This window comes from Rhineura floridana, chromosome 6 (genome assembly GCF_030035675.1).
Source record: "Rhineura floridana isolate rRhiFlo1 chromosome 6, rRhiFlo1.hap2, whole genome shotgun sequence".
Lineage (NCBI taxonomy): Eukaryota > Metazoa > Chordata > Lepidosauria > Squamata > Rhineuridae > Rhineura > Rhineura floridana.
Genome location: NC_084485.1, coordinates 70044397 through 70071835, shown reverse-complemented (window position 1 = coordinate 70071835; position 27439 = coordinate 70044397). Strand labels below are relative to the sequence as shown.

The window sequence follows — 27439 nt, the reverse complement described above, 5'->3', positions numbered from 1 at the left end:
ACTATTACCCACACACTACAATTATCTGAGTAGCATCTTGCATCTTATAAGTAATTATGAGGGGCTGGGGAATATCGGTTTTTAATCTAACAATGAAGTTTCAACCCTAACATTGACTCAAACAAGCATCAGTTTGAGCTCCCATCTTGTGCTATTTGTGTACACATGTGCATGTTGCTTAATGCAGCAAAGAAGTAGAGTCATTTTAAAATCAAATGTATGTTTCTAGTCAATGTAGGTTTTACATTCAACTCACAGATGAGGGCAAAGCAAAAAGTGCTTGTAGTGTCAAGTATGAAAAACTCCTAGCAGCAGCACTTTTCCTGGGCACATTGATAATTTGGATAGGATTAAGCTCTCACAGCACCCCCCCCCATCTCCTCATTTATTAGTAGTGGAATCAACGTCCATAGACTGACTAAATAAAACAAAACAAAACAAAACCTGACTGAATGAGAGAAGACGGTGCTCTCTCCCTGAGGTTGGGACGGGAGCTGCGGCTTTCCCCCAGCAGTCAGAGTAGGAAACTCTCAAGGAACGCCAGATAGTAACTAAGACACACAAGCCAAGGGATGCCATTGTTGGTGCTGCATCTGCTTCAGGGGTGGGGAACAGACTGTTATCTTGCCAACCCTACGAGGACCAAGTGGGCAGGACCAAAGGCCAAGTGGACGGGGCCAAAGGATGGCACTAAATATAAAGTTCTTACCTCTCCTACAGAGATGGAGAGTATTTGTATGGCCTCCACTTTCCCTTCCGGCCACCCCTAACCTCCAGTTATGATAATGTTTCTCTAGTACAATGGCCAAGCCTGCTCTTGCTTTATGAGCCTTGCCAAGTCTGGCTCTACTTCAATTTCAGTTTTTTTCTTAGAGCTGATTTCTGTTAAAGATTGAGGGCAATACAGAAATACACTCCAGAAACATGCCATTGTATTTATGATTATACATATGACTGTAGGCACTGACTGCAGAGCAAACAAACTGGATGGCTGGTGCAATTAATGTATCATTTTTCTGTTCTGTGTCAGGATCTGAATTGCTGTTCCATGCCACACTGTTCCTGATTTAAGAGGCCAAATGCATCTTTAAAGCCTTTATCTGGCTCCCTGAAGCATTGAACCTGTGGTGCAGAGACTAGTGCTGTGCTAAAACCCATTCTCCAGTTTCTTGAATGTCTTCTTCCCCTGCAAAAGATTCCTCTGGTTTTTCTACTTCATTTCCAAGGCTCTTTAGAATTTCAATGGGTGCTAGCTGGGTTGAGCTTACCTTTTTGTTGTAGGGTGTATGTTTTCTTTCCCTTAAACATTTCTCCAGTCCTCTGCAGCATTCCTGACTGCTTGTGCCTGTGCTTCCTGATCTGAAAATGTCAGTGGGAGGAGTTATCTCCTGACATCTTCCCAAGGGCTTTGACTGAAGTGTTGGAAGTTGGTAAGGCTGGCTACCAAATGCAACACTTGCTGATTTTGCATTAAGGAAGACTTTCCTTCTACCTTAAAAAAATCTCTCTGCACTGTTTTCTTTAAAAGCAAAGAACAACAGCCAATAGCTGACAGGCACATGGCAGGTTGCCTTCCCATCTTCCCATACTTTCAGGAGAGCCCAGGCAAGGATGGTGTGGATATTTTAGGAACTGGAAGCACTTGGGAAGGCTGCAAAGTACAGACCGCTAAAGAAACAATTTGTAGAATGAAAGAAAGGGCATTCCCCAAACCCCTCCGCCACATCAAAAATCAGGTGAGCAATGCAAGAACCCTTCATTCCCTCCTGAGAATTTCACTGATTTTCTCTCTCTCTCCACTTTGATAATTTTGAATGCAGGTTCCTACTAATTGACAGAATGGTAGCAGCAAGAACAACAAATGCAGAAGAAATGTTTAGCACAGCACTAGTGTAGAGTAGACTAGTGTTCTTGCATTTGTGGTGCAGCACAATTTGGTCCCTGTTGCTTCTTCTCTGTGGTACTGTGAATACAGAGATAAAGCAACATTTTGAATTTCCTCAACTATTCCACTTTTATAATTCTGTTGTTCGCTTGTTGTTACATCTGATTTTGGTAGAAGCAGAAGCTGCTCTTGTGTCTGCAATGACTCTGCATACATGGGAGCAAGATACTGTGTAAAAAGGTGGGGGGAACCTCATGGATTTCTCCTGCTGTCAGATCTTTGGTCTTCAATGCTACACTACATATGTTGTATAATTCCTGTTTATAGCAACCACTGGTATGAGCAAATGGCTACCACTAGCAGTGTGGTCTGAACAACAACATAATTGTATTGTTTGTCCTGCATCTATCCTTTTTTTCTCCCAGCAATTCTAAACTGGTTACACTGCTGTCTATTGGAGGATGGAACTTTGGCACTGAATTGTGAGTGTTTTTCTATTCATTTTGTACAGGTGTTATTGGTGGTGAGAATATTTCTTGTAACAACATACATAGCCTGATTCCACCTCATTGGATAGAATGGGTTTTTTGCTACATGCACAGATTTCATTGAATTCTGATGAAATGCGATTCTTCTTTTGGTACATTTACAAAATCATACTCTGCAGTGTTTTAGTGATCATGCCCAAATGAATGGTTGTGAGGCTAATAATTAGAAAGCGTTATTGGTCAGATAACTAATGAAACTCAATGGACTGATGACCACAGGACTTGGAAAATACATTTTTCCATGTGCAACATTTTTATTTATTTATCTATGCTGTTCTAGATTTTAAAATGTTTTTATAAGGTCATAATTATATTTAAAATGTTTGAAAGTGCAACCTCAGTATTTCCATGACTATACTGAATGGGAAGCAAGGTAGAGGGCATCCATTATATGTTCTCCTCTTTAGTTGAGAAGCATGAGAAATAACACTAATTATCATCACAATGCTCATATCCTGTTTTGGGGGACTGTTGTAGAGAAGTCCTCTGCCCAGAGTCAAAGGCTTTTGTCAGCATCTTAGGAAACAAGCAGTTTATGCATATGATGAAAAAAATCCCAGATTCTGGCTCCTGCTAATCTGCCTTGAGTGAAGCCAAGCTCACCTGCAGGATGACTGTACAATAATACTTAAGAGACTAGAAACACTTTTGGACAGTATTTATAATTTATGTTCAATAGAGAAATAGGATGATGATTACAATAGTGAATCACATCTTTATCTGGTGGTGAAGCCATTGGGGCCAATGGGAGTCTTTTTGGAGCCTAACTGCAGCTCAGGGGCTTTGGTTTTCACTGAGATTGCAGTGGAGAAATTAATCAATTAAATGAAGAAAAACAATAATAATTGAAATGTGTATGCTGCTTTTCCATATGATCAAAGTGGCTCACAACAGAACAAAAATGCAAATCACTATATCAAACCAATCAAATACTAAATCATTTCAAAACAAAACAATCCAGCAGATAACTCAGTTTGATTACATGAACATTATAACATTGAAAGTCATTGTAAAACAAGCTATCAATCAATTAAAACATAAACATATTAGTGACAAATTTAATAAACATTCCAGTACAAAAACACAAGAAAGCAGTCTGTCACCCCAGCTCAGGTGTTACAGTCGCTGCTGGTGATGGTGGTGGTTACCATTGCTGCTGCCACCACAAAAGAGTTCACAGTAGTGCTTCTTTTTATCCCTGTCCCAAACACTAGCCAGAGCCCTCCCAAGCAAGTCCTCATAGCTGGCTCAGGTGTTGCTGGTCTGGAAATCAGGGTTAGCATAATCTCTCTTCATCTGCACTCTTGAGTTGCCAGAAAAGTTCCCATTGCACTTAAAGTGCCACTAGTCTTCAGCATGGCAGATGTCCCAGGAGCACTGGTGGTGGTGGGGAATACAAGAAAGCAGTCTGTCACCCCAGCTCAGATGTTACAATCTCTGTTGGTTGCTGTCAATGTTGCTGCTGCCAAACAAACATTGTGATTGCAGGTAATGCAATTAGCATCCTGTGTAGTTAAACCCTCAGTCTATTAGAATTAGGTGTCGTTTGTGAGAATGAGAATTCTCATGTAATCCTATTCGCATGAAAAGAAGCTTGTAACATGGGACAAACTTACGACTGAAAATGAATTGAGTTAACACGAAGAAGACAGAGAAGAGAAAGGATGATGGAAATGTACTTTACAGTGTTGCAATGGCAAAATATATGAGAGATCAATAAATGGATTGTACACAAATGCACGTATTATAGTCAGCCAGATACTTAGCTGTTAAACATATGTTAAAACCCCAATCTGATTGTATCTAGCTAGCTATCTGAGTGCATAGCATGTTAGTGAAAACCTCGTAGGGTTTTTGTTTGCATGATGAGCCAAGGTTTCTTGTAATGGATAGCAGATGATGCCATAATGCAATAAGAAGCAATAATGAGTACAACACATAGTGATGAAGGCAAAAATGGGTTGTGAAAAGTATTGACATCACTTATTTGGAATGGTGTGATCCAGCATGATTATGTTTATTAAGCAGAAAGTCTCAAAGAAAGTCTCTCACCAAACTGAAGCACTTTTAAGTCCCAATTATTTCTGAAAATAGAATGAATGAAAAGTGCTTAACTCTGGCTGAGTTGTGCCCTAAAGTTTGCTGTGGTCTTCACTGGCAGAAAAAAGAATTCATATTTAAGAGGGGACTTCTCCACAGGTTCACCATCATGGTCTCCACACCTGATAATCGCAAGAACTTCATTAATTCAGTGATTGCATACCTCCGTAAATATGATTTCGATGGGATTGACCTAGACTTTGAATACCCAGGCTCTAGGGGCAGTCCCGCTGAGGACAAACAACGCTTTACCACCCTGGTTCAGGTAGGAATCTAATACATGATAAATGCACTTTGTCACCTAGATATTCCAGTTGTCCCAGTTGCCTGCAAATATTCTTGACGCATCTGCTTTACGCATGACTTTTATTTTAATATGTGGGTGCATAGGAATGGCGGGGAAACTTTATTTCCATGTAGTCTGTCTTGTATTAGGAGAACACACACCTGCAGTTTGATGCACATCTACCACGGGGGTCTTGCTTAAATACTGAAACAGTTTATTCATACACATTTGGGTTTAAACTTTATTTAAAAAGTAGAAATAAATCAAATCTGTCTTGTGTCAGAGCATTCTAAAGATCTTAGAAATTTAGAAAACATCCTAATGTTGCTCAAACCCTGTGATCACCCTGAACATTTCTGGGCATTTTCTGGCACTTTAAAAGCCTCAAGGTTTTTTTTGAGGTTAGGGATGGAGGAGAAATTTAATTCAGTTTGTGTGTAAAGGTGAATTTACCTAATTTGCACATTCTGAAACAAGATACAAAGTGAAACAGCTATCCTTTGAAATGCACACTTCTCTGAATTTGGCAATGCAGTTCCCCCAGTCAAGAAATTTGTACAAGAATGCATATCTTTAAGGGGAAAGTGTGCATTCATATACTAATGAAAATAACATGCAAACTGAACTGTATTAGGAAAAATTACTTTGCAAAATGTTTATGTGAGGCAAAATTGCATTAAAATGTGTATATTAGAAGAATTTCACACTAAAATGTTGATGAATTTTCATGAGGCCTTAAAAAAGTCACAAACTGATGTGGAAATGTGGAGAACTGATCTTAAGACTGGAAAAAATGGAAAACTGGGAGAAACCAGCATTGACATATTCACCCATCCCTAATTTTTTTTTCAATTAATTTTTATTCCAATTTTCAAAACCAAAACAATACAAAAAGAAAACAACACAAATCAATACAAAAAGAAAGAAAAAAATATATATATATATATAAAAGAAAGAATATTGACTTCCGATTTGTCATAGTTCAGCTATGAATCTATAATATATAACAAACCTATCTCTTAATAGATTATAAAATCACCTTCCTCCAACGGTTATCTTAGTTGGTTTCAAATCTCATTAACATCATATCATTTTAATCTTTCACAAAAAGTCAAAGAGAAGTTTCCAATCCTTGAGATACATGTCAATCATTTTTTTTTTCTAAATAAACATGCCAATTAATCCAACTCATCAAATCTACTAAGTCCAGTAATTTTAAATCGCTCTTCTGTCATTATCCATATTGGGTCCATCTTCCATCTTCCATCTTTACGCACCCAAAAATCTTGCTGTCATAGTCATATAATAAAAGTCCGATAGGAATTTCCTCCATCACAGATATTTTCTTGCCATCAAATCCAAACGTATCACTGAAGTATTGTTGCAAAGCCGCATCTCTGTTCCTCTTTTCCACATGATACACTAGTACATCTCTTGAAGGTTTTTCCATTGACACAAAACAGGGATTAATTCTGTTAACTTTCTCCATTTCAAGTTCCATCAAATCCTTCCAGTCCAAGAATTTTTTTGAACCAATAATATCTTTATCTCCAATCTCTTCAATTCCTTCAGGGACAGCGCTGAATTCCAAACTGTAATATTTGTCTCCAGGATCCATCACAGCCAGGAAATCCAAATCTTTTTTCATGTCCATAATTAAGCCAATCTCCATAGTTTGAACCTTGCCTTTAATTTCTCTTTCATCCTTTTTTTGTTTTCCAGATCTATCTTTATTCTCCTTTCTCATAGAATCCTGAGTTTCTTTCAGCTCCTGTCTCATTTCGTGAAATTCAATTCTCCACGCTTGTCTATTATTTCTCAGTTCTTGTTTTATTGAGTTAATCCCATTCATTATTTTCTGAAACATGTCTAGAGATAAAGTCCCTTCTTGTACATCCATGATCTTCTTAATTGTCATTCTTAAAGCCAAAGGAACAAAACTCCTTCAATTTTCAATGTTCCAAACAAAGAGCAGCTTATTTCTTTAACCAGTTACAAAGGAGTTAATCTTTCCAACAAACTAACGTCACACGCTAGACAGCCCTTATCTCTTATCTGCCTGGAAGTGTAAGAACGGCTTTAGTTCACAGCGTCGAAATAGCTAGTAGCAGAGAGAATGAGCAGATTCGTCAAAAAAAAAGTAGATCAGGAAATAGTCCCAGCCATAAATCAAAAAGATTTCTTATCTCTTCCAATCAGAAATCTCTCGTCCGTTGTAATCTTTAAAATGCTATTTTCCATGTCAGCTTTTTGCAATAAAAAAAGATAAGCTATTTATATTTTCTTCCCCCTTAGTTCCATGAATAAAAAAAGGAAAGTCTTACCTCACCTAGGTTATCTCAATTGCTGTTACTTTGACAAATCTCTTTAGCTGTATAGATAAGAAAATGATGAATGTAGACAGGAGGATGTTTGCCTGTTAATCCGTATAAATAAAAAAAAACACGGGTCACTTATCCAGCTGAGCTAGCATAAAAATCCTCGCTCTGTCTGAGCTGCTGGAAGACAGACAATTCTGACGAATTCCAGACTCCAACAATCAAAACAAAGCTATGTGGGAAATCTCACGTTTCTTCTTTAACCGGAAGAAATTATTCCCAGTCAGAAAAGAGCCTTCTGACTGAATTTAAACTGGATAAGTTTCATCCAAGACGGAACTCGTCTCAGAGGCTGCACAGGCGTAGGGATTCTCCTGGGAAGTCATTCACCCATCCCTAATTGAGATACAATCAAAATTCCAACATTGCAGCCTCTCCAACGTTCCCAAGAGAAAAAAGTCATACTTTGAGGAGGGAAACGAGGTAGCAGATGGCAGAAGTCTCTCTTACTGTTGAAGAGATCCTAAACTATAGCAAGGGTAGGAAACCTGTGGCTCTGCAGATGTTGCTGGGCTACAGCTCTCGTGCTGGATGATGGGAGCTGTTGTTCAACAACATCTGGAGGACCAAATGTTCCCCATCCCTGTCCCTATAGAGTTTTCTTCTCTGCAGCAAATGATTGGGTGAAGACTCTTTTCCTGCCAGGACTCATGGAGTTACTTGTAAAGTCCCATGATTCCTGATGGGAAAGGATGCTCAGCCCCACAGGACCTCTCCTGCATTGAGGGAGAACGTCACTACCTGGTACTCCCTTCCTCTTTCCCAAGATAAAGCTTTGGTGGCTGTGGGGAGGGTGAGGCAAGGCAGGGAGCAGCAGAGGTGGGATTTGAAGACAGACCTTCTTGAGGTGGGGAGACTGTACCCATCTTGCATTGGATTGGCTCTAACTTAAGCAAGGGTGTAATCTCCCACTTCTAGCTTCTAATAATGCTCTCACTCCACAATAAAACTTGAACGAAAGGATTCAAAGATATTATTTGCAGTAGATCCATCAGTCCTTTCACTCTGTGTAACTCCACATTTGAATCTACAGTTAATGGATTAATCAGCACATGAATTAATTCATTTATTCTTTTAATAAACATTGCTCATGATTCTTATATCATAGGAAATGCGGGATGCCTTTACAGCAGAAGTTGCAAAAACTGGGAAATCTAGACTACTGATCACAGCTGCGGTGTCTGCTGGTGTAGAAACTATTGATGCTGGATATGAAATTGCTAAGCTAGGGCAGTAAGTAGAATTCTCAAGATGCTGTGGGTCTAATTTACTGTGATCTTGCACAATAATTGTATACAGAATGTACACCCTCTCCAGTTCAACAACATTCAGAGATGTTTATACTTCTTATGATCACAGGAAAAGGTTGAAATCATGATGACAGTGTTTCCTAAATACTGAGAGCATATTACATATTTAATATATGAGTATCAGTGAAATAAAATGCATAATTGTAAAAACCCTTTGTAAAAACACACATTAAATATATTTCAACTGTTTCATTAATAATAATAATATTCCCAAGGGGCTCCTCAAAATACAATTATCTTGAAATGAATGGGACTTCCAAACCAATGTGTTTAGGATCAGGGTTTTAAGCCCTATTATTAAAGATCCTAGGTGTATAGGAGCTGAAATCAGTGGGACTTCCAAATAAATATGGTTAGGATTGGGCTGTTACTGTTAGGAATGAAATGGTTCTAGATTGCCAAAATGAACATTTTAATAAAGGTAAAGGTAATTGAAGAATATCTGATTTAGGAGAGAAATGGACACCTTTTATTTAGAACTGTTATTTATACTGTAAAGATGTAACATGCGAAAGGTTTGTTTTTTGTAACTGGTTTTCTTTCTTAATAAAAACAATAAGGATTAAGATGGGGTATAAGTGGTTTGTATTCAGTTGTGTCCCTCGGCTGATGGAAGGCTCTTTGATCTAGCAGAAACTGCTGTTAATGGAAATGGAGGACACAATTTTTGCTGTTTTCCTCTTCCCTCTACAGCCCCCTGCACCCCTCTTCAAATCTACTCAAAAGATTTGGTAGACTCTTTGTAACAGCATAGTAGGTGGCACGGGGGTCTGCAACAGAAAGGAAGATTTTGTGAAGATCACTTCCCTGCCCCAATCAAATCACACACCCCACTCCCATTGAATCAGAGAACCTTCTGTCAGCAGAGCTGGGTACAACCCAGTGGGCCTTATTTCTGATCCATAGTATGGAACTGCATATCTTCTGTATCTTACAACAGCAAGTGAATGTCCATGTAAGGCAGGATGGCCATTCCCCATATATGCCTACTCAACTGCTTCAATCTGTGGAATTGGCAGTATTACAGCTGCCACATAATATCTGTTCTGCACTTGTAAGAATTTGCTTTTAGTGTGGTAGCACCTACACTTTGGAACCCCCTGCCTATTGTCATCAGGCAAGCGCCTTCACAGTATTCTTTTTGGTGCCTGCCTGCTTAAAACATTTGTGTTTAGGCAAACCTATCTAGACACATAGCTTTTAATGTGTTTTAATCTCATTTTAGTCTACTGTTGTTTTTAATCATTTAAAAAAAGTTTTTAATTACTTGTTTTTAACTGTTTTTATTGATAATTTTAATGTTTTTGTAAATTGCTTAGAGGTTTTTCACAATCAAGTAGTATATAAATTTTGTTAAATAATAATAAAAAATCAGTAAGTGCAAAGTGATAACACCTTTGCTTGGTAGCATCTTAGCTCACTTTTCTACAAGAGCAAATCATGACACAGTGGACAAGGTGGTTGAAATCAGTGTCTGGTGATCCATTGCTTCATAACTCATTATTACTGATTTGCATCAGACTCATGGATATCATCAGCGTGATGACGTATGACTTCCATGGTGACTGGGATACTACTACTGGATGCAACAGTCCCCTGTACTCAGGTTCCGCCTGGTGTGATGTTGACTATTTCAACTGTGTGAGTAAAGATCCCTTAAACCTTCTTTCTTATCTGTGTAGTAAAATGAGAATATATTGTAAAAGATGTTCCTCTTTGGGTTTTGTTAGGCCTATGCTATGGAGTATTGGAGGGATCAAGGTGCCCCAGCTGAGAAGCTCCTCATGGGTTTCCCCACCTACGGACGCTCCTTCAGGCTTAGTAGCAGCAGTAGCACAGATCTCTGTGCTTCAGTTTCTGGTGCTGGTCCCCCAGGGCCGTATACAGAAGAGGCTGGATATTGGGCTTACTTTGAGGTATGAAACCTGAGAACACTATCCTTTGTAATAGTGCATCTTATGATTACATATATTAATATTTGTGGACTGTTGCTGTTACTGAGAATATTTGTTGTCCCCATTCCTCACAAACCATTATCTTTCATCATTTCTGAATAGTGGGCCTGTCTTCTCCCCTCCCCATGCTTGTAGCATTGTTGCAGCACTGAATCAGATAGAAGAGCACAATGTTAGATGGTTCATTAATCAGTTGTAAGAACATAAGAAGAGCCTGCTTAATCAGGCCAGTGGCCCATCTAGTCCAGCATCCTGTTCTCACAGTGGCCACTGCATCTGACTATGGTGGCAGAGCACAGCCATCATGGCTGGCAGCCATTGATAGCCTTTTCCTCCATGAATTTTACTGATTTAAAACTTGGGATATTTCCACATAATGTGCTTTAATGTGGAATTGCCCCTCTTTGCCCTGTAAAAAGTGAGAGAACATTAGCATGACAAAAGACAGGTGGATGAAACTGCCAAAGTGTAGAAAGTTATGTAGCCTACAGTGGGAGAATAACAAACTGGCAGTGCTAAAAACCCTCAGTCTGGAAGATCCTACCATTGTACATCTGTTATCTTCATCTTCGTGCTCAGTTACATTCAAGACTCCTTTCAGTGGTCTCTTCTCTATATAATGGCATATCTAGAATTGGCTTAGCTGCCAAACTCAATATTTCTTCTTATTCTGCATACTAGGAAAATTTCCTCAAATGATGAGTACTTTAGAAAGAACCAATTGGAGTAGTGAGAGTGAAATTATTGAAGAGTAACAGAAATATGAATCTGTGGTACCCTTTAATGGGCTTAACAAAATTTCTATGTGGGTTGGCAATTGCATGTCCTTGAATATTTTGATTGTGGTGACCTTCATTCAGCGCTAGGGAATATGGGTCAGATGATGTCTTTATGCTTTTTCATATCTTAGACTAGACATTTATTTTTTTTGATAGGTCTGCAGTTTCCTAAAGGATGCTAAAGTACGGTGGTTGGAGGACCAGAAAGTCCCATACGCCTACAAGGGAGATGTATGGGTTACATATGATGACATTTGTAGTTACAGGCACAAAGTAAGACATTCTGGGGTTTTAAAACTTTTTTTTATTTCTACTATTAAAATATTTATTTCTGTTATTGAGAAATACTTGATTATATGTTATTGAAGGGATGTTGTACTATATGAGGGAGGATGATTGAACTTTCCCCCTCAATCATCTCACCATACAGTTTTATAAATGTTGAACATGTCTCCCTATTATTAAATTAACAGAGGAGAGACCTGTTAGTTAGACATTTATAAAATTGCATGGTGAGAAGATAGATGGAGGAGAACTTTGTCTGCTCCACATTTTCAGCAAACTGGTCCAATTTGCACCTCCTGGGCTGCTTTTGTGCTGCACTTTATTCTGTTATTCTGACAGCTTCTTACCTGGTAACATGTACATTATATTTGATCTTTCACACTATGTACAAGCTAGCTCCGGAATTCTAGTGGAATATAGTTCAAGTTTAGTGCAAATGCCTGTGATAAATGATACCAGAAATAATCCATTAGCATGGCTGGGAGCCCAGAAAATCGTGGGAGTTTTTCACTAGCTGCAGCCGCTCATGTGACAGGCATCCCAGCATGCAGTGTGTTCCTGTCCTTTGGTTGCGCAGGTTTTTTTGCCTGACGAAAATTATACCAGAATTCTGGCATTGGCGCAGATAGCAGCAGCATTTCCTACACACGCTCCTGTGTCGATACAACTAAAATAATTGAAAAAGGGAGATCCTAAAGGGAGAGGACTTGTATGGCAACAGAATGAGAACTTGGACCTCCTACATAGTGGGGAACAGAGCACATGTGTATAATGGGCGAGGGATGAAAACAAGCAGTGAGAAAGACAGCAGCGTGAAATGCCGGTATATCAGATGAAAAAACTGCTCTTCCTTAACACAACAGGTACTACAGTGTGAAAGGGATTTTAGAAATTGGGACAGAAGCTACCTTTTTAATCCGTTAAACTAACACAATCAGCCCCATGTGTGAAAGCAGCCCTGGACTAATATACAGACTGGAAGGTAATTATCCTTCAGATTTCACACATTTCCAAATGTTGTGATAGAGCCCTTGGCTCAAATAGCATACCAAAATGCATTAAAATAGATTTATAAGATAAAATACATATTTAAATATGCATTTTGTGATAAAATATGTATTTAAATACAGATTTTAATGTAGACTTTTTTAAAAAAAACCACAGATTAATGCGGAACAGGGTGAAATAGGCTTATGAGTGAAAACGTGCAAAATGGACATGGAATGGAGACAGGCTAATCCATTCATGCATACCCTTAATCTCTCCTTTCTAAACTGAAAATTCCCTAAACCCTGGATGCTCTAAAGAATGTGTAAAAAATAGCCATGACAACTGGTTTTAATTTATTATTGTTAGGGGGGTAACAATACTCTAGTTATTCTATAATTTATTCCTGCCATTCTTTGTGTGGTTCCATTGCTCGTATTTACATTTGATGATGAAACAGAAGATGTTGTCAATTTTTACATTTTTAAACAATTTAGGCCAGATACCTGAAGGAGAAGAAATTTGGAGGTGCCATGGTTTGGGCCATTGATTTGGACGACTTTCTTGGTACTGAGTGTAATCAAGGAATAAATCCTTTAATAAATGAGCTGAAGAGATTGCTTGAAACAAATGGTAAGAGAGAGTAATAGAGTCCAACTTTTTCATCCTCTATAGGATTATGATGGAAACACAAGGGTATAATACACATTTTGAACAGGCCTGAATGGTTGGTTTCTGTCTTGCTCGCTTTCCCTTCCCAATGATCACAAGAATGACTACCTATACCACTGTTCTGGTGCAGCAGTCTCTCTCTACAGGAAAACTTTTTTTTCTTATCAGCTGACAGGATTGGTGCTTGAGAAGCTCACTCTCTCACCTACACTAGGGGTTCTCAAATGTTCTATACCCAGGGGCTACTTGAGTGGGCTAAAAATTACTGAAGCCTACCAGTTGCAAAATGATGATGCAAGGGAAGAGCCAGTCACAAAATGGTGGAGGATTGAGACAGAGGTTGGCATTATCAGATGGCAGTTACTGACATCATTTTCTATTGACACCTAATTCCTCTTTGGAAATGGTTTCTTCTTTTCCTCTCCCTGAGTCCATCTGTCTCTTTTGTCTTCCTCTTTCCTACTCTCTTTTTCTCTTCCTTCCCTCAGACTTGGCTGGCCACTCTTTCTATTTCCTCTGTTCCTCTCTCCTTCCTTTCCTCCCCTCCAACTTAGCATGATACTCACACACATGCTTATGGACTGCACATGCAGAGGGCTGCTGCTGCTGCTGAGGTGCTGAGGCCCATCTAAAAGCAGGCTGAGGCCCATCTAAAAGCAGGCTGAGGCCCACTAGTTTGAGAAATGTTGGCCTAGACCTGCTGGAGAGAAGCCTGACATCTGAGAGAGGGTTATCATTGCCTGATGCTTGTATTTGGACATCAGTCTTAGTAGGGAACTGAAAGACTCTATATAGCGAGGCCCCCACTTTCCCCTCAGTTGTATCAATCAAGCCAGTGCAGTGGGACTGAAGAAGTAGTGGAGGATCGGGAAAAGCGGAAACACTGTATGTGTGTGTGTGCATGTAGGAAATGGTCTACATGCTAGATTTCATTACTGCATGCACTACAGGTTAATTAAATTGTTTACGCAGATTATTCCTTTTTCCGAATCATATTTTCTAAAGCACCATCAGCTTCACCTGCTCAGCCTAGCTTCATGTTAGTGCTATAAAACCTGCTAGTTATTTTCCATTGCATCTGAATGGAATGCACATTTACAAGACATACAATACAGATCATATTTGTGATCCATCCCCCTTAGTACTATTCTTATTTTCAAGGTAGTCTCTCTGAGGCCTTTTCTTTGTTGTTCAACCAGGAGCCATAACTGAAATTCACAAAGTTCTAAGGTCCAAGGGTTTCTTTCTTTTTATTTATTTAAACATTTATATATTGCATAATCATTTGCACTTCTGAGTCCCTTGTCCCGGGTCTTACCTGGGACTGAATTTGTGGCTCTGCAGTTCCCGGGGGAGGTGGAGGATTGGTGCGCCGGGAGGTGGCCCCAGTGCCAGGCTGGTGGGTGGGGCGGAGTTCCCTCCAGAGCCAACCAGCTGGTTGCTTGACTCTTGTGAGAGTTAGGTGTGCAAGTGGACCAGAGGGAGAACTAGCTTCTGTCTGGTCCATCTGTGGCCTATTTAAAGGAGACTGTTCCACCCACAGCAGTCAGTCCAGGCAAAGTCTTTCCCGGCCACCCTTCTCTGTTTTGGTGTTTGCTTTGCGTTGGTTCCTTCCTGCGATGGACTTAGTTGCTGATTGACGGGGCTGGGAAGGAATTTTGCCCCAGATTGATTGGCCGTTCCTGGTGGTGTCTGTCTTCCTCATAGCAAGGGGTTTCTTCATCATTGTCACAACTTCATTGGCAGGAGTTGGCATTGGGCAAGATCCATTTTCTGGGTAACAGAGGAGGGGGTCTCTCCAGTTTCCCACTTTAGGGATCTCCTTAAGGGATGTAAGATGCAGTCATATACCCAAAAGCTCAAACTTGGGGGCTAGAGGGGAGGCTGTACCCTAGTTGGTAAAGGCCTCCACAACAATGGTCCATGTGAGGAGGCCTCAGTCCCCCCTCTCACCTTTATACCCGAGGTGGGGATGCCAACCCCCTAGGTTTTCCCTTACCAGCATTTGGGCTAGGAGTGGTGGCAGGGGCACATCTTACAGCAATTGGGCTGCATTATGCCAGGATCCTGCACCTATGCTATGCTAAACCCTTCATGTCACTGTAATCAATAAAGAAGTTGTGGCCTTGCTTTACCCCATAATAGTTTCTTGTCTTGTTACCTCTCTGCCTTGGCTCCAGGGGTTCATGGCACTTTCTGCTAAAAGTTCAGAGCTTCCAAATTAATGTTAAAAGGCTTGTGTATGAAAGCTCATCATTTTTAGAATGGTTTCTTGCCCCTCGCAATCTGTAAGGGCTTCAGTGAACAGATAAGAATGAAAATGTCACAACTGTCAGCACTAGTTGCTCAATTTTGTTTCAGAGCCCATTGTACCAGACTGCCCTTCCGATGATCCTACAGTTACTCCTTCAGAAGATCCCATTGTTACCACACCAAGGGATGAAACTTTTTGTGTTGGGAAAGTCGATGGCATCCATGCGGACCCCAAAGACAAGACAAAATTCTACATGTGTGCGGGAAACCAAACTTTTCAAATGAGTTGTGCAACTGGCCTAGTCTTCAATGATAGCTGCAAGTGCTGTGACTACCCATAATATTTACACCAGCCCAAACAAACAAGAATGATCAGGCTCACTGTGGAATTTCCTTCTCCTAAATAAAATTGTGAAACTGCCACGGTGTTGGATTTAATGGGAAAAACACAGCAAACTTTGTGTTAGTACTCAATCATTGTACAAGTGTCTAGATTTCAAAATGCTTTATAAACAAGAAATAATATTAGTAGTATGAATCTAAACAAGATGTGAGTCACATATGATCTTTCTAAGGCATCTTAGAACCATTTTGTTGCTTTTAAAATATAGGGCATGCTATATGTTCAGGATTCACATAAGCACTGTTCAAACATTATTCTGAACATAACTTCCCCTTATGTTCATTCTGTCAAATGTCTGAAAGAGCCTTTGTGCTTAAAAACTGTATATGCATAGGTTCTGCCTGCAAAATTGGGGAAGCTGCCTGTTCAAAGGTTTCCTGAATGTGCAGATTTGCAGGGGTTTGGACATTGTACCAAATCTCATAGCAGACAGGACCAGTAGTCATGAGTGGGCAGAATACTGAGACATGTCAGATGAATGTCTGAATAGTGCTATACAGTAACTTAATGGCCAATTGCAAGGTGCATCTTTAATCTATGAAACGTAAACTGAAAAATCTGCACAGATTGAATACCAAGCAAAATCTGGCAATGATTTGCCAGTTGGTAATAACAGCCCCCCCCATTGCTGATACATTCCATCTCGCATGAGTGTTACAGAGAGTAGGTTGTAGTGTCTGACTTAAATTGGAATGGAAACCATGACAAGAGGAGCAGGTATAATTGTAAAAATATGCAGAAGCAAGCAACCTTTAGAAACATGAAATTAGCTAGAGAGGATGAAGAACCAAGGGCCTTGGCTCAGTGACAGAGCATCTGCTTTACATGCAGAAGGTCCTATGATCATTCCCCAGCATCTCCAGATAGGTTAGGAATGTCTCCATTCTGAAACCCAAGAGAGCTGCTGCCAGTCTTTGTAGACAATACTGAACTAGATGGACCAATGGTCTGACTCGATATAAGGTGGCTTCCATATAGGATGTTCTCCCCACAATATTGTGCGGTTTACACTGCAGTGCTTTAAATTTTCACCCAGCTACTGGTACTGCTGCTGCTGCTGCTACATTATATCATATATGATATATATTGATGTTCTGAGCCTGGAACAGAGAAAAGGATAACTCAACTCTTTCAAGGTAGGAGTGCTTTGAGTACAGCAGGGACTCTGATATGATTAGGGCTCTGATGTCTAGCAAAATGTAGAACAACAGACTGAAACACAGGAAGCTGTTTTATTTCAGGTCAGACTGTTTGTACATCTAGCCTAGTATTGGCTGTGACTCTGTTGCGTCTCAGGCACACATAGGTCTTTCTCATCATTTGCTACCCAATCCTTTTATTTTTAAGTAGAGATGCCACGGACTGAACCTGAGATTTTCTGTATGCAACTGATGTGGTCTGCCCCTGAACCAGGGCTGTAGCTGGGGTGTGTGTGTGGCAAATAGGAGTGCCCCTCAGTGACGGGTTTTGCCCCCCCCTAGGATTTTTTGAGAAAATTATCTTCTTTTTAATTTGTGACATGACACACAATGACAATATACATTTAAAGAATGGTAGCTTGTTTTAAGAACAGGAACAATTTAAGAACAGGACCTTCTGAAAAATTCAGTGAATAAGGCAGGACAAATGCCCAACAAAAGCCTCATCTAAAAGAGCCTCCAAAAGTCTGCTCAGTCAAGATTTTCCATGAGTGAGGGTGGATTTTTCATGATCACAATCACCCTATAATTACTTAAGTGATTCTGGAAAAAAAGTAACAAGACGCTTGAAGAGTTAACTATTCAAACTCGGACCCTTGGACTTTCCTTTGCTCTGATTTTCAGTTTCAGTTATGCTGTCTACCAAGTGAGCAGTAAAGAAGCATGTTTGTTTGCCTGCAGTAAGAAATAAGAGTTTGTTATTATAATGGGTTATTGTTGTTTTGTGCCTTCAAGTCGATTTCAACTTATGGCGACCCTATGAATCAGCGACCTCCAAGAGCATCTGTCATGAACCACCCTGTTCAGATATTGTATGTTCAGGTCTGTGGCTTCCTTTATGGAATCAATCCATCTCTTCTTTGGCCTTCCTCTTTTTCTACTCCCTTCTGTTTTTCCCAGCATTATTGTCTTTTCTAGTGAATCCGCTCTTCTCATTATGTGTCCAAAGTATGATAACCTCAGTTTCATCATTTCAGCTTCTAGTGATAGTTCTGGTTTAATTTGTTCTAACACCCAATTATTGGTCTTTTTCACGGCCCATGGTATGTGCAAAGCTCTCTTCCAACACCACATTTCAAATGAGTTGATTTTTCTCTTATCCACTTTTTTCTCTGTCCAACTTTCACATCCATACATAGAGATTGGGAATACCATGGTCTGAATGATCCTGACTTTAGTGTTCAGTGATACATCTTTGCATTTGAGGAACTTTTCTAGTTCTCTCATAGCTACCCTTGCTAGTCCTAGCCTTCTTCTGTTTTCTTGACTATTGTCTCTGTTTTGGTTAATGACTGTGCCAAGGTATTGATAATCCTTGACAAGTTCAATGTCCTTTTCAACTTTAAAGTTACATAACTCTTCTGTTGTCGTTACTTTAGTCTTCTTGACATTCAGCTGTAGTCCTGCTTTTGTGCTTTCCTCTTTAACTTTCATCAGGATTCGTTTCAAATCATTACTGGTTTCTGCTAGTAGTATGGTATCTTCTGCATATCTTAAATTATTGATATAATTATTGATAGATTAAACAAGTAGGGTGATAAAATACACCTCTGTCTCATATCATTTCCGATTGAGAACCAATCGATTTGTCCATATTCTGTCCTTACAGTAGCTTCTTGTCCAGAGTATAGGTTGCACATCAGGACAATCAATTGCTTTCCACAACTAGTTTCCAATTGTTTAGTTTATCCTTTATATAGCAGCTAGTTATAAAGTTTTCCCTTGATTATCCAACAGGAAGGAAAATCTAAAGATCAGGAACAAGACTAGAAGGAGGGACTCTCAAGGAGGAGTTAACAACACATCCCATAGTATTAATTTCTCTCTACCTTTCCCTAAACTTATAGTATGGACACGCTTGTTTTTCAGGTGGATTCCCAAACTGAGATACCTAATGCAGCATCAAAGCCAAGAACAGGAGTTCACTGTCTTTACCAAAGTAGTTGAGTTCATGAAGAATCAGAACAGGGACAGATCACAGGTGAAAGGGGACTGTAGTTATAGGCAAACAGGGCTGGCACCAGGCATGCCGGGGCCCTTGGGCACATGCACACAGGCCCCACGTACCTGTTTCTCCTGTCTTTTGTGGCTGCACGCACTGCATGTGCAGGGCTGCCATTAACCAAGATGGTGGCTGAGGTTTCCCTAAGGGGCTGAAGCCTCCGCCGTCATCTTGGTTGATGGCATGCATGGTGCTATGTGCTTGCATCCCTGACATCAACCAAGATGGCGGCAGGAGCATCAGCACCTTAGGGAAACCTTGCCTACCATCTTGGTTAATGGTAGCCCTGCACATGCAGTGCGGACAGCCGCAAAAGACAGGAAAGTCAGGTAAGTGGAGCCAGCAAACAGGTGGGTGGCTTGCAAGCTCCCTCCATGCGATCCGTGGCAGCTGGCCTACTGTGGATCGTGGAAGGGGAGCGCTACTCCTCCTTCACCCTATTGAGGGGCCCCTGTGGCCTCAGGGTACCTTGGCCAGGGCCCGACCTGGCCACCCTTTGGCACCAGCCCTGTAGGGAAAATCAAGCTTTTGAGTCTGGTATTCCTGGGGATCTCTCAAAAAGGGGTAAGACAATGTAAGTTAACACATCCTCTGGATGGAGGAGTGATGGGGAAGGTCACTGCCTTTCCCTTCCCCAGGCCTGGCCTTCACATCCTCTCCACCAGTGAAGGGGAGGGGTGAATGGATGGTGATGTGTGCTTCTCTCCCTGCCCCCAATGCCCGACCTAGATATATGGCTGCCCCACATAGAAATGTGGCTGCCCCACCTAACAAGGAAGGCTGGCTATAGGGCTGCCCTGAACTATAGTCCTTCTTTATTTGAACTCTTTTATTACTCAGCATGTTTACCTAAATTGTTTTCTGTCAGCAGTGTATTTGTGAAGGATATCTTGGGAAAGATTTCTTCCTTTGGTGTTTCACAGCTCACAAGGCAGAAAATACTGGATGCGTATCCATTCCCAGAGATCAAGAATCCAAGGCTGAATACAATAGGGCCTCTTATGGTTTAAGCCAAGCAAAATGAAAATGGGAAGTTGCTCCATCCTCCAGGCATCTTACGAGAAATATTACTGCAGCTTTAAGGCTTGAGATTTCAGACACACATGACAATTTCCCCACCACAGTCATTGCAATGGGGATCCACATGGAATCTGATCTATGCATAAGTTGACTGCCTCCATATTTGCTGCTGGAACACTGGAATGGCTGCCTGCCGTAAAGAGTGGGATTCTTTACATTGATCCATTAACACAAATCTTTCCACTGTGAGATAGTTGAAACAAATGGAAAAACTAGTGTGATATGAATGCAAGCTAAGTTGTCATTTGTTCTCATATGGTCGGAGGCAATATATTTCTGAATACCAGACAATAGACAGGCTAAGAATCTTAATGGGGAACAGGATCTGTTGGAGAGTTAATGCTGTGAACCTTCCACTTATACTCAGCCTATCTCATCTCATGGACTGCCTTCAAGTCGATCCTGACTTATGGCTACCCTATGAATAGGGTTTTCATGGTAAGCGGTATTCAGAGGGGGTTTACCATTGCCTCCCTCTGTGGCTAGTCCTCCCCAGCTGGCTAGGGCCTGCTCAGCTTGCCACAGCTGCACAAGCCAGCCCTTTCCTGTCTGCAACTGCCAGCTGGGGGGCAATTGGGCTCCTTGGGGCAGTGCAGCTTGCCCACGGCTGCACAGGTGGCAGGGCACATAACCCCTGAGCCACTCACTGTGGGGGTGATCTTTAGCTGGCCCTTTATACCCAGGAGACACAAGTGGGGATTTGAACTCACAGACTCTGGACTCCCAGCCAGGCTCTCCTGCCCACTGTGCTATACCAGCTGTGTACTCAGTCTATACATATGTGTAAATAAACTACATATCACAAGAATGCCAGAAGCTCCTCTAGTACCTTATTCAAAGAATACAGAACCTTGGTACTTGCTTAGCTCCTTGGAGTTCTTGACACTCAGACAATTGGAGTGACCATGAGCAGGGCTGGCCAAAGGCACATGCTACTGCCTTCAGTTAAGTTTAAGACAGCACCCCCTCCCTATTCCAGGTACAGAAGCTGGCAGGACCAGACACTGAATCTTATCTCAACACTAGTAATGTGATAGTATCTTTCACTGTACCTGAGGCAGCAGACAAGTTTAGGAGGGCCAGGCCATACACAATAGGGCTGTGCATGGACTGCCCCCCCCCAATCCAATTTGTAGCTCCAGTTTGTAAATTCAGATCCAGTCCAATCTGGTCTAGGTAGATTCAGACCCCTTCCAACCCAATGTGGATCCGGATCATGATCTGAATATTACAAATCTCCAGAAATCCAATTCACTTGCACTGCAAAACCAAAATGGCCATAACTTTCCACTATAGAGAGAATTACCCCTGGTAAATTTCAAGCGAGTAGCTCCTGGGGTTTCAGGCTAGCCACTTTTAAGTTATAAAAAGTTTTAAAATTAAAATGCATAACTTTCTTGATTTTTGTCAGAGGGACATGTTAAGGCAGTAACATGTGCCTTTGGCCAGCCCTGCTCGTGGTCACTCCAATTGTCTTGAATGTTGAGATCTCCAAGAGGCTAAGCAAAACATTTGGTGGCATGGTAGGCCCTACAGAAGGGATTAACCATGTCAAAAATAAAGTGGGTAGCTCTAGGGGTTTACCTAGAGCCACCTTGCAAGTTTGATTTTTCCAAAAAAGTTGTTTTTTTTAAAAAAGACTGAGTGCTCAGCCATGGCAGAGCTTGGAAAAGTTACTTTTTTGAACTACAACTCCCATCACCCCAATCCAGTGGCCATGCTGGCTGGGGCTGATGGGAGTTGTAGTTCAAAAAAGTCACTTTTCCAAGCCATGGCTATTCTCATGCTCCTGTGTTTACCCTGTCCCTTCCTTTGAAGTCTTGAATTTTTAAAGGATTTTTAAAAAATAGATCCGCAATACTAGTTACCGGTGCATAACATCAGCCAGAACAGCTAATGTTTACATAACTGAACAGGCAAGGGGAGTTGGGTATTAAAGAAAATGAATGGAAGTAAAGTTTAGGAAAAATCACATTTAAAATAGCTGCATGAATACGCACGCTCGCACACCCTAGAAAAAACAGAGCCAAAATGGGGGTGGGTGGAATCATGTCACTGCCTACTTAGTTATAAAGTTTATAATTAATATTATAATTACATAAAGCCCACACATAAACAATTAAAAAGAAATAGGAATATGAAAGAGGAAACAAAAATAGGTATCTTGCACTGCTAGAAGGGAATTAGCCAGAACAGCTAGTCTCAGAAGCCTACCACCTACCAATAAAACACAACCTCCCCTTCTATCCCCCATGGTGTGTGAAATTTACAGCCTGTAGATGCTTACTTTATTAACTCCAAATTGCCCTGTGTTTGTAATGGAAGCTCTGAGAATGGGCTGTCTAACCCATATGAGGAAGGGGCTGATGTAGCCTGCCTTGTACTATTATAAATAACTCCAGAGGCACCTCAATTTGGCTTGGGGCTCAATTGAATATGGTGTATAGCCCTAATACACAGCTCTGTGCTCCAGAAGAATGGAATGGGTGGGGGGTTAGGAGGAACAACCAGGGGGCTACCACTGCTGTCCCCCAGCATCTGCCACCTGAGTCGATCACTTTCTCTAATGATATGGCCAGGTGTGCAGATCCTGTGAAAGACACTTTGTCTGACACACCTTTAGTAGTTTACTCAACTATTACGAAGCTCCAATAAAAGCTGTCCAGTCCCCTAGAATTATTCCACATGATTACTCCTAATGTGATAATGAATGGACAATGCCAAGAAGAGCTGAAACTTGTAATGGGACTTGTTTTGTAATGGGACTTGTTTCGCTTCTGAGGTAAAACGTTCAAAATGGAAAATTGTACACTGTGAAGCAGGATATTTGGATGGAACAACTGACAAGTGAAAAGAGCATCTTAAGATCAAGACTCAAGTTGTCAGTTGCCCTGTGGGTCATGTGGGAAGAAGGACAGAATGGCTGTAGTTATTAGCCAGAGGATCAAGTACATCTGATAGGTTGCCCACTGGCTGCCCATTTGCTACCGGGCCAAGTTCAAGGTTCAAGTTTTCATGTACAAAGCCCTATACAGCTTGGGACCAGAATACCTGAAAGACCGTCTTATCCCTTATATATCCGGTCGATCACTGTGCTCTGCAGGCGAGGGCCTCCTGCAGATACCATCTTATCAGGAGATCCGTTCTGCACAACATAGGAAATGGACCTTTAGTGGGTGGCACCTACCCTGTAGAATTCCCTCCCTTAAATATTAGGCAGGTGCCGTCTCTGTTATCTTTTCGGCGCCTTTTGAAGACTTTCCTCTTTCAACAAGACTTTTAAGTTGAGACCTACCCCAGTCTGCGTCTGTGTTGGAATTGCTTTTTAATATGTTTTTTTAAAATCGTTTTAAAAAACAACCAATATTTTTTAACCCTTTAAAAAAAGATGTTTTTAAAGCTTTTTAAAAAAATGTTTTTAAAGTTGTTTTGTTTTAATGTATTTTAAGGTCTGTTTTTATGATGTTTTAAAGTGTTTTTGGTGCTTTTGTTTGCCGCCTTGGACTCCAGCTCGGAGGAAGGGCGGGATATAAATCAAATAATAAATAAATAGGTTGCATCCTCTACCTCTCAGCAAGAATGATAGCAAAGAGAAGATGTGCCTGGCCTAGCCATTGTCCAAAGGACCCTAAGCGTTGAGAAGCTTGCCTTCACTATAGTATAGATTCATAGAATAGTAGAGTTGGAAGGAGCCTATAAGGCCATCAAGTCCAACCCCCTGCTCAATGCAGGAATCCAAATCAAAGCATTCCCGACAGATGGCTGTCCAGCTGCCTCTTGAACGTCTCCAGTGTCGGAGAGCCCACTACCTCTCTAGGTAATTGGTTCCATTGTTGTATGGGTCTAACAGTTAGGAAGTTTTTCCTGATGTCCAGTCAAAATCCAGCTTCCTGCAACTTGAGCCCATTATTCCGTGTCCTGCACTCTGGGACAATTGAGAAAAGATCCTGGCCCTCCTCTATGTGACAACCTTTCATATACTTGAAGAGTGCTATCATATCTCCCCTCAGTCTTCTCTTCTCCAGGCTAAACATGCCCAGTTCTTTCACTCTCTCCTCATAGCGCTTTGTTTCCAGTCCTCTGATCATCCTTATTGCCCTCCTCTGAACCTGTTCCAGTTTGTCTGCATCCTTCTTGAAGTGCAGAGACCAGAACTGGACACATTATTCAAGATGAGGCCTAACCAGTGCTGAATAGAGGGGAACTAATACTTCACACGATTTTGAAACTATACTTCTGTTAATGCAGCCTAATAATGCAGCCTCTAGTATATCTATACTATAGATTTCTATAGTATAGAAATCTACTATAACAGTTGCCCTTTGGCTAGAGAGAGTGTATTGGTTCCAGCCACTATCCAAGGGCTGTAGGAGGTTGCACCCTTTTTCTCTTAGCAAGATCATGCATTTATGTTGATGTCAGAATCACTGCCATAAGGTAATACCTGTTTGGGGTGTTTGTTGAATATTTAAGAAAATTCATTTTTGAGAGAGTCTACTCCATTTTTTAAGAAACAAAAATGGTACCAGGGTTAAAGATTTGAGGCTACACTTATGACACTTAGGAGGATGATCTAATGCCCTTCCTAGATATACCATATTAAAGTGGTCACAAAAGGCTAAACACAGATGAGGAAAATGTGGCCTGCCAGATGCTGTTGGACAACTTCCACCACCCCTGGCTATTGCCGGCTGAAGCTGATGGGAATTGGAGTTCACCAATAGGGATGTCAAAGAATTAAAACAAAAACAGAAACAGGAGCAGAAACTGCCAATGTTCACTTATTGGTCTCATGTCTGGAATGGAAATCAATCCAATGAATAGAATCGGTGTTCACCGTTATTGTTGCTTTCCATCTGCAAACAACACGCAATTGATTATCCCTCCCTTTGCATTGTGTTGCCTTTGCACTGAAATGAATGGAGTGGAATAACATAATAATAATGTAACTTATATACTTACTTATGTAAATCATGGAAGTTATATAATTTCACCACAATAGACAGTGAAATTCTTGTGGAACACAAATTGCAGCAGAATAGAAGCAGTGCTATTTGCAATGAATACAGTGTGGAATGGAAAACAACGCCTTTTTGCATCCCTATTCACCAACAACTGGAGGGCCACAGGCTCCCTGTTGCTTGGCTAGCACATGCAACACTGCTGATGGCTGCTGCTGTGGGATGGTTGAATTCATTATGCCAGAGCATGAGTGCTGAGAGGTTAGTGTCTGATCCTGTGTTCTGAATGCAGCAGACATATGTTGTATGTAAAGTAGGGAATTATATGCAACTGTGTAACACAGGACAGTTCCTACTTTTTTGCTACCACCACTAGGCAGAGTGAAGTGGCTGCCTCAGGTAGTGGATGGTTGGGGGGGTGGGAAGTGATAGGAAGGAATTGTTGTAGGACAGAACTGTGTTTGCCATGTGGTCTGCCCTGCTCTCCCACGCTAGCCTGCAGTCCTTGGGCCCAAGTGGAGGATGCTATATCACTGCAGCCTGATTGGCTTTGAATGAGACCTGCCATCTCAGACAGCAAAATGTTTGTTTGTTAAAATGTTTGTTAAAATGCCTTGAGCTGGATCTGCTCAGCAATATGTAATTGGGATGGAGGTGTGCAAGCAGTTATCCTTGGTGTGAAAGCAGGGGAAAGAGGTGATTTATTAAGGTATAAACTTTTGTGAACCAGAGGCTACCACATGCATCTGATGAAAAGGTCTAGTTCATGAAAGCTTATGCTACACTCTACAGCAATTTTGATGGTCTCTCAAAATTCTCCATGCTATATGTGGGATAGAAAATGGAAAGGGAGGCATTTTGCAGAATATTGTTTGAGTGTGCGTTTGTGTGTGTATGTGTGTGTGTATGAGAAATGAAACTCTCCAACAAGTACAGCTCATTTGATGGTGAATAAAACCCTATTGTTAATATTGGCCATATTGTTGGATGAAGGAGGCCATGGACAAAGAAAGGAGGACTGGAAGGAGTCAGGTTCCAGGCCTCAGTGCCTCTAAATTCTTTTAAACAATGTTAAAACTGGATCCACAGTTGCATCCAAAACACATGGATGGGTCTGTGTGTGCCAATTTGGAGAATTTTGTCAAAGGAAGGCTGAAATTCTGCAACAGTTTAGGGGGAGCTCAAAAAAGAACATTTTCAAAATTTACCATGACATTCTTTTAGGAGAAATTTCAACTCAACCCTGAGTGTTCATATGAGCTCTGGCAGGGACGTCTCACTTGGTCCGTGTGCTGGGCTTGTAATTTCTTGTGCTTGTACAGGGCTAATGTAACCTTACAAAGCTGTGCTTCCACGACTCATGTGAGGGGAAGAAATTTGTTATCTTGCTTTATATCTGCTGCTTTATTTGCTTTCTGAGTGCCAGCCACTTGCCTTCATTGTATTATGTTCCTGCAGATCCTACACTGTGTCTCAGAAGGTGCTTTGTGTAGAAGAGTTTGACAAAAGAGAGAGGCTTCCTGCTCCTTGCAGAGCAGTAAGATTATTTCATGCTAGGTCAGGTTTTGAGGATCTTATTGTCCTTTAACAATGTTCTATATTGAAAGTGTGAGCTATGCCAGTGTATGTGTGTGTGAGTGAGTGAGAGAGCTGCCCAACATTCCTATGTACCATTCTTCCATTCTTGAAACTTATTTTCAGACAATATATTTTCCATTGTATAGCTGGCCAGTAGCAGACTATTATTGAGAGTGAGCAGATGCAAAGGAGGATCAGCATCTTGTACCTTTAATAGATGTATATAAGATGGAATGTTCAGCAGATGCAACCTTGCTTCACCCTGCATAACAAGCTGCAACAATCAAAATTCCCTCTTCTGGATAGGAACACGTATGGTTAACAAATGAAAAATGGGTCCCATGCCATGTTGCAGGCTGTAGTTAAAGGTGGGTCCCCTGAGTCTCAAAAAGTTGAAGATCTCTGGACTAGATGATGCTGGAATATATTTGCATGTCACTCTCTGATGGAACAATCTCAGATGACGGATGCAAATAGTTTAAATTTACTTTATTGGACAATAACATTGTGGGAAACATGGGCATATCTATGGGGGATCAACAGTCTCTTCCTGGATCAGCTGCATAACTAGCAGAGAGAGATATAACTTTCTCTGTCGACAGTTCTTTCATAACATGTTTTATCATATGTTTCCTATTCTGTAACTTTATTCTTTTCTTTTAGGTATTGCCTCAGAGTATAGAAAATTCCTGAAAAGAGAAGAATGCAGGGTGTGGTGAGCGAGGAAGCATAATGTATAAGAAGGTGCCTCCCAATGCATGTGATAGGCAGAAGTTCA

The 27439-nt window shown here is 40.9% G+C and overlaps 1 protein-coding gene across 2 annotated transcripts; it reads left to right on the top strand.

The window, feature by feature from the left end:
* Positions 1-1427: 1427 nt before the first annotated feature.
* Positions 1428-15810, top strand: LOC133387458 (acidic mammalian chitinase-like). Of its 2 annotated transcripts, XM_061632252.1 has the most exons (9): positions 1428-1736; positions 2311-2367; positions 4633-4798; positions 8306-8430; positions 10028-10148; positions 10238-10423; positions 11398-11514; positions 13011-13146; positions 15547-15810. In XM_061632252.1, the coding sequence occupies exons 3-9, from the start codon at positions 4643-4645 to the stop codon at positions 15777-15779; spliced, it is 1074 nt and encodes a 357-aa protein (XP_061488236.1). In that variant the 5' UTR covers positions 1428-1736; positions 2311-2367; positions 4633-4642; the 3' UTR covers positions 15780-15810. The 2 variants fall into 2 exon arrangements, with proteins under 2 accessions (XP_061488236.1, XP_061488235.1); XM_061632251.1 differs by lacking the exons at positions 1428-1736; positions 2311-2367 and adding an exon at positions 3872-3921.
* Positions 15811-27439: the final 11629 nt, after the last annotated feature.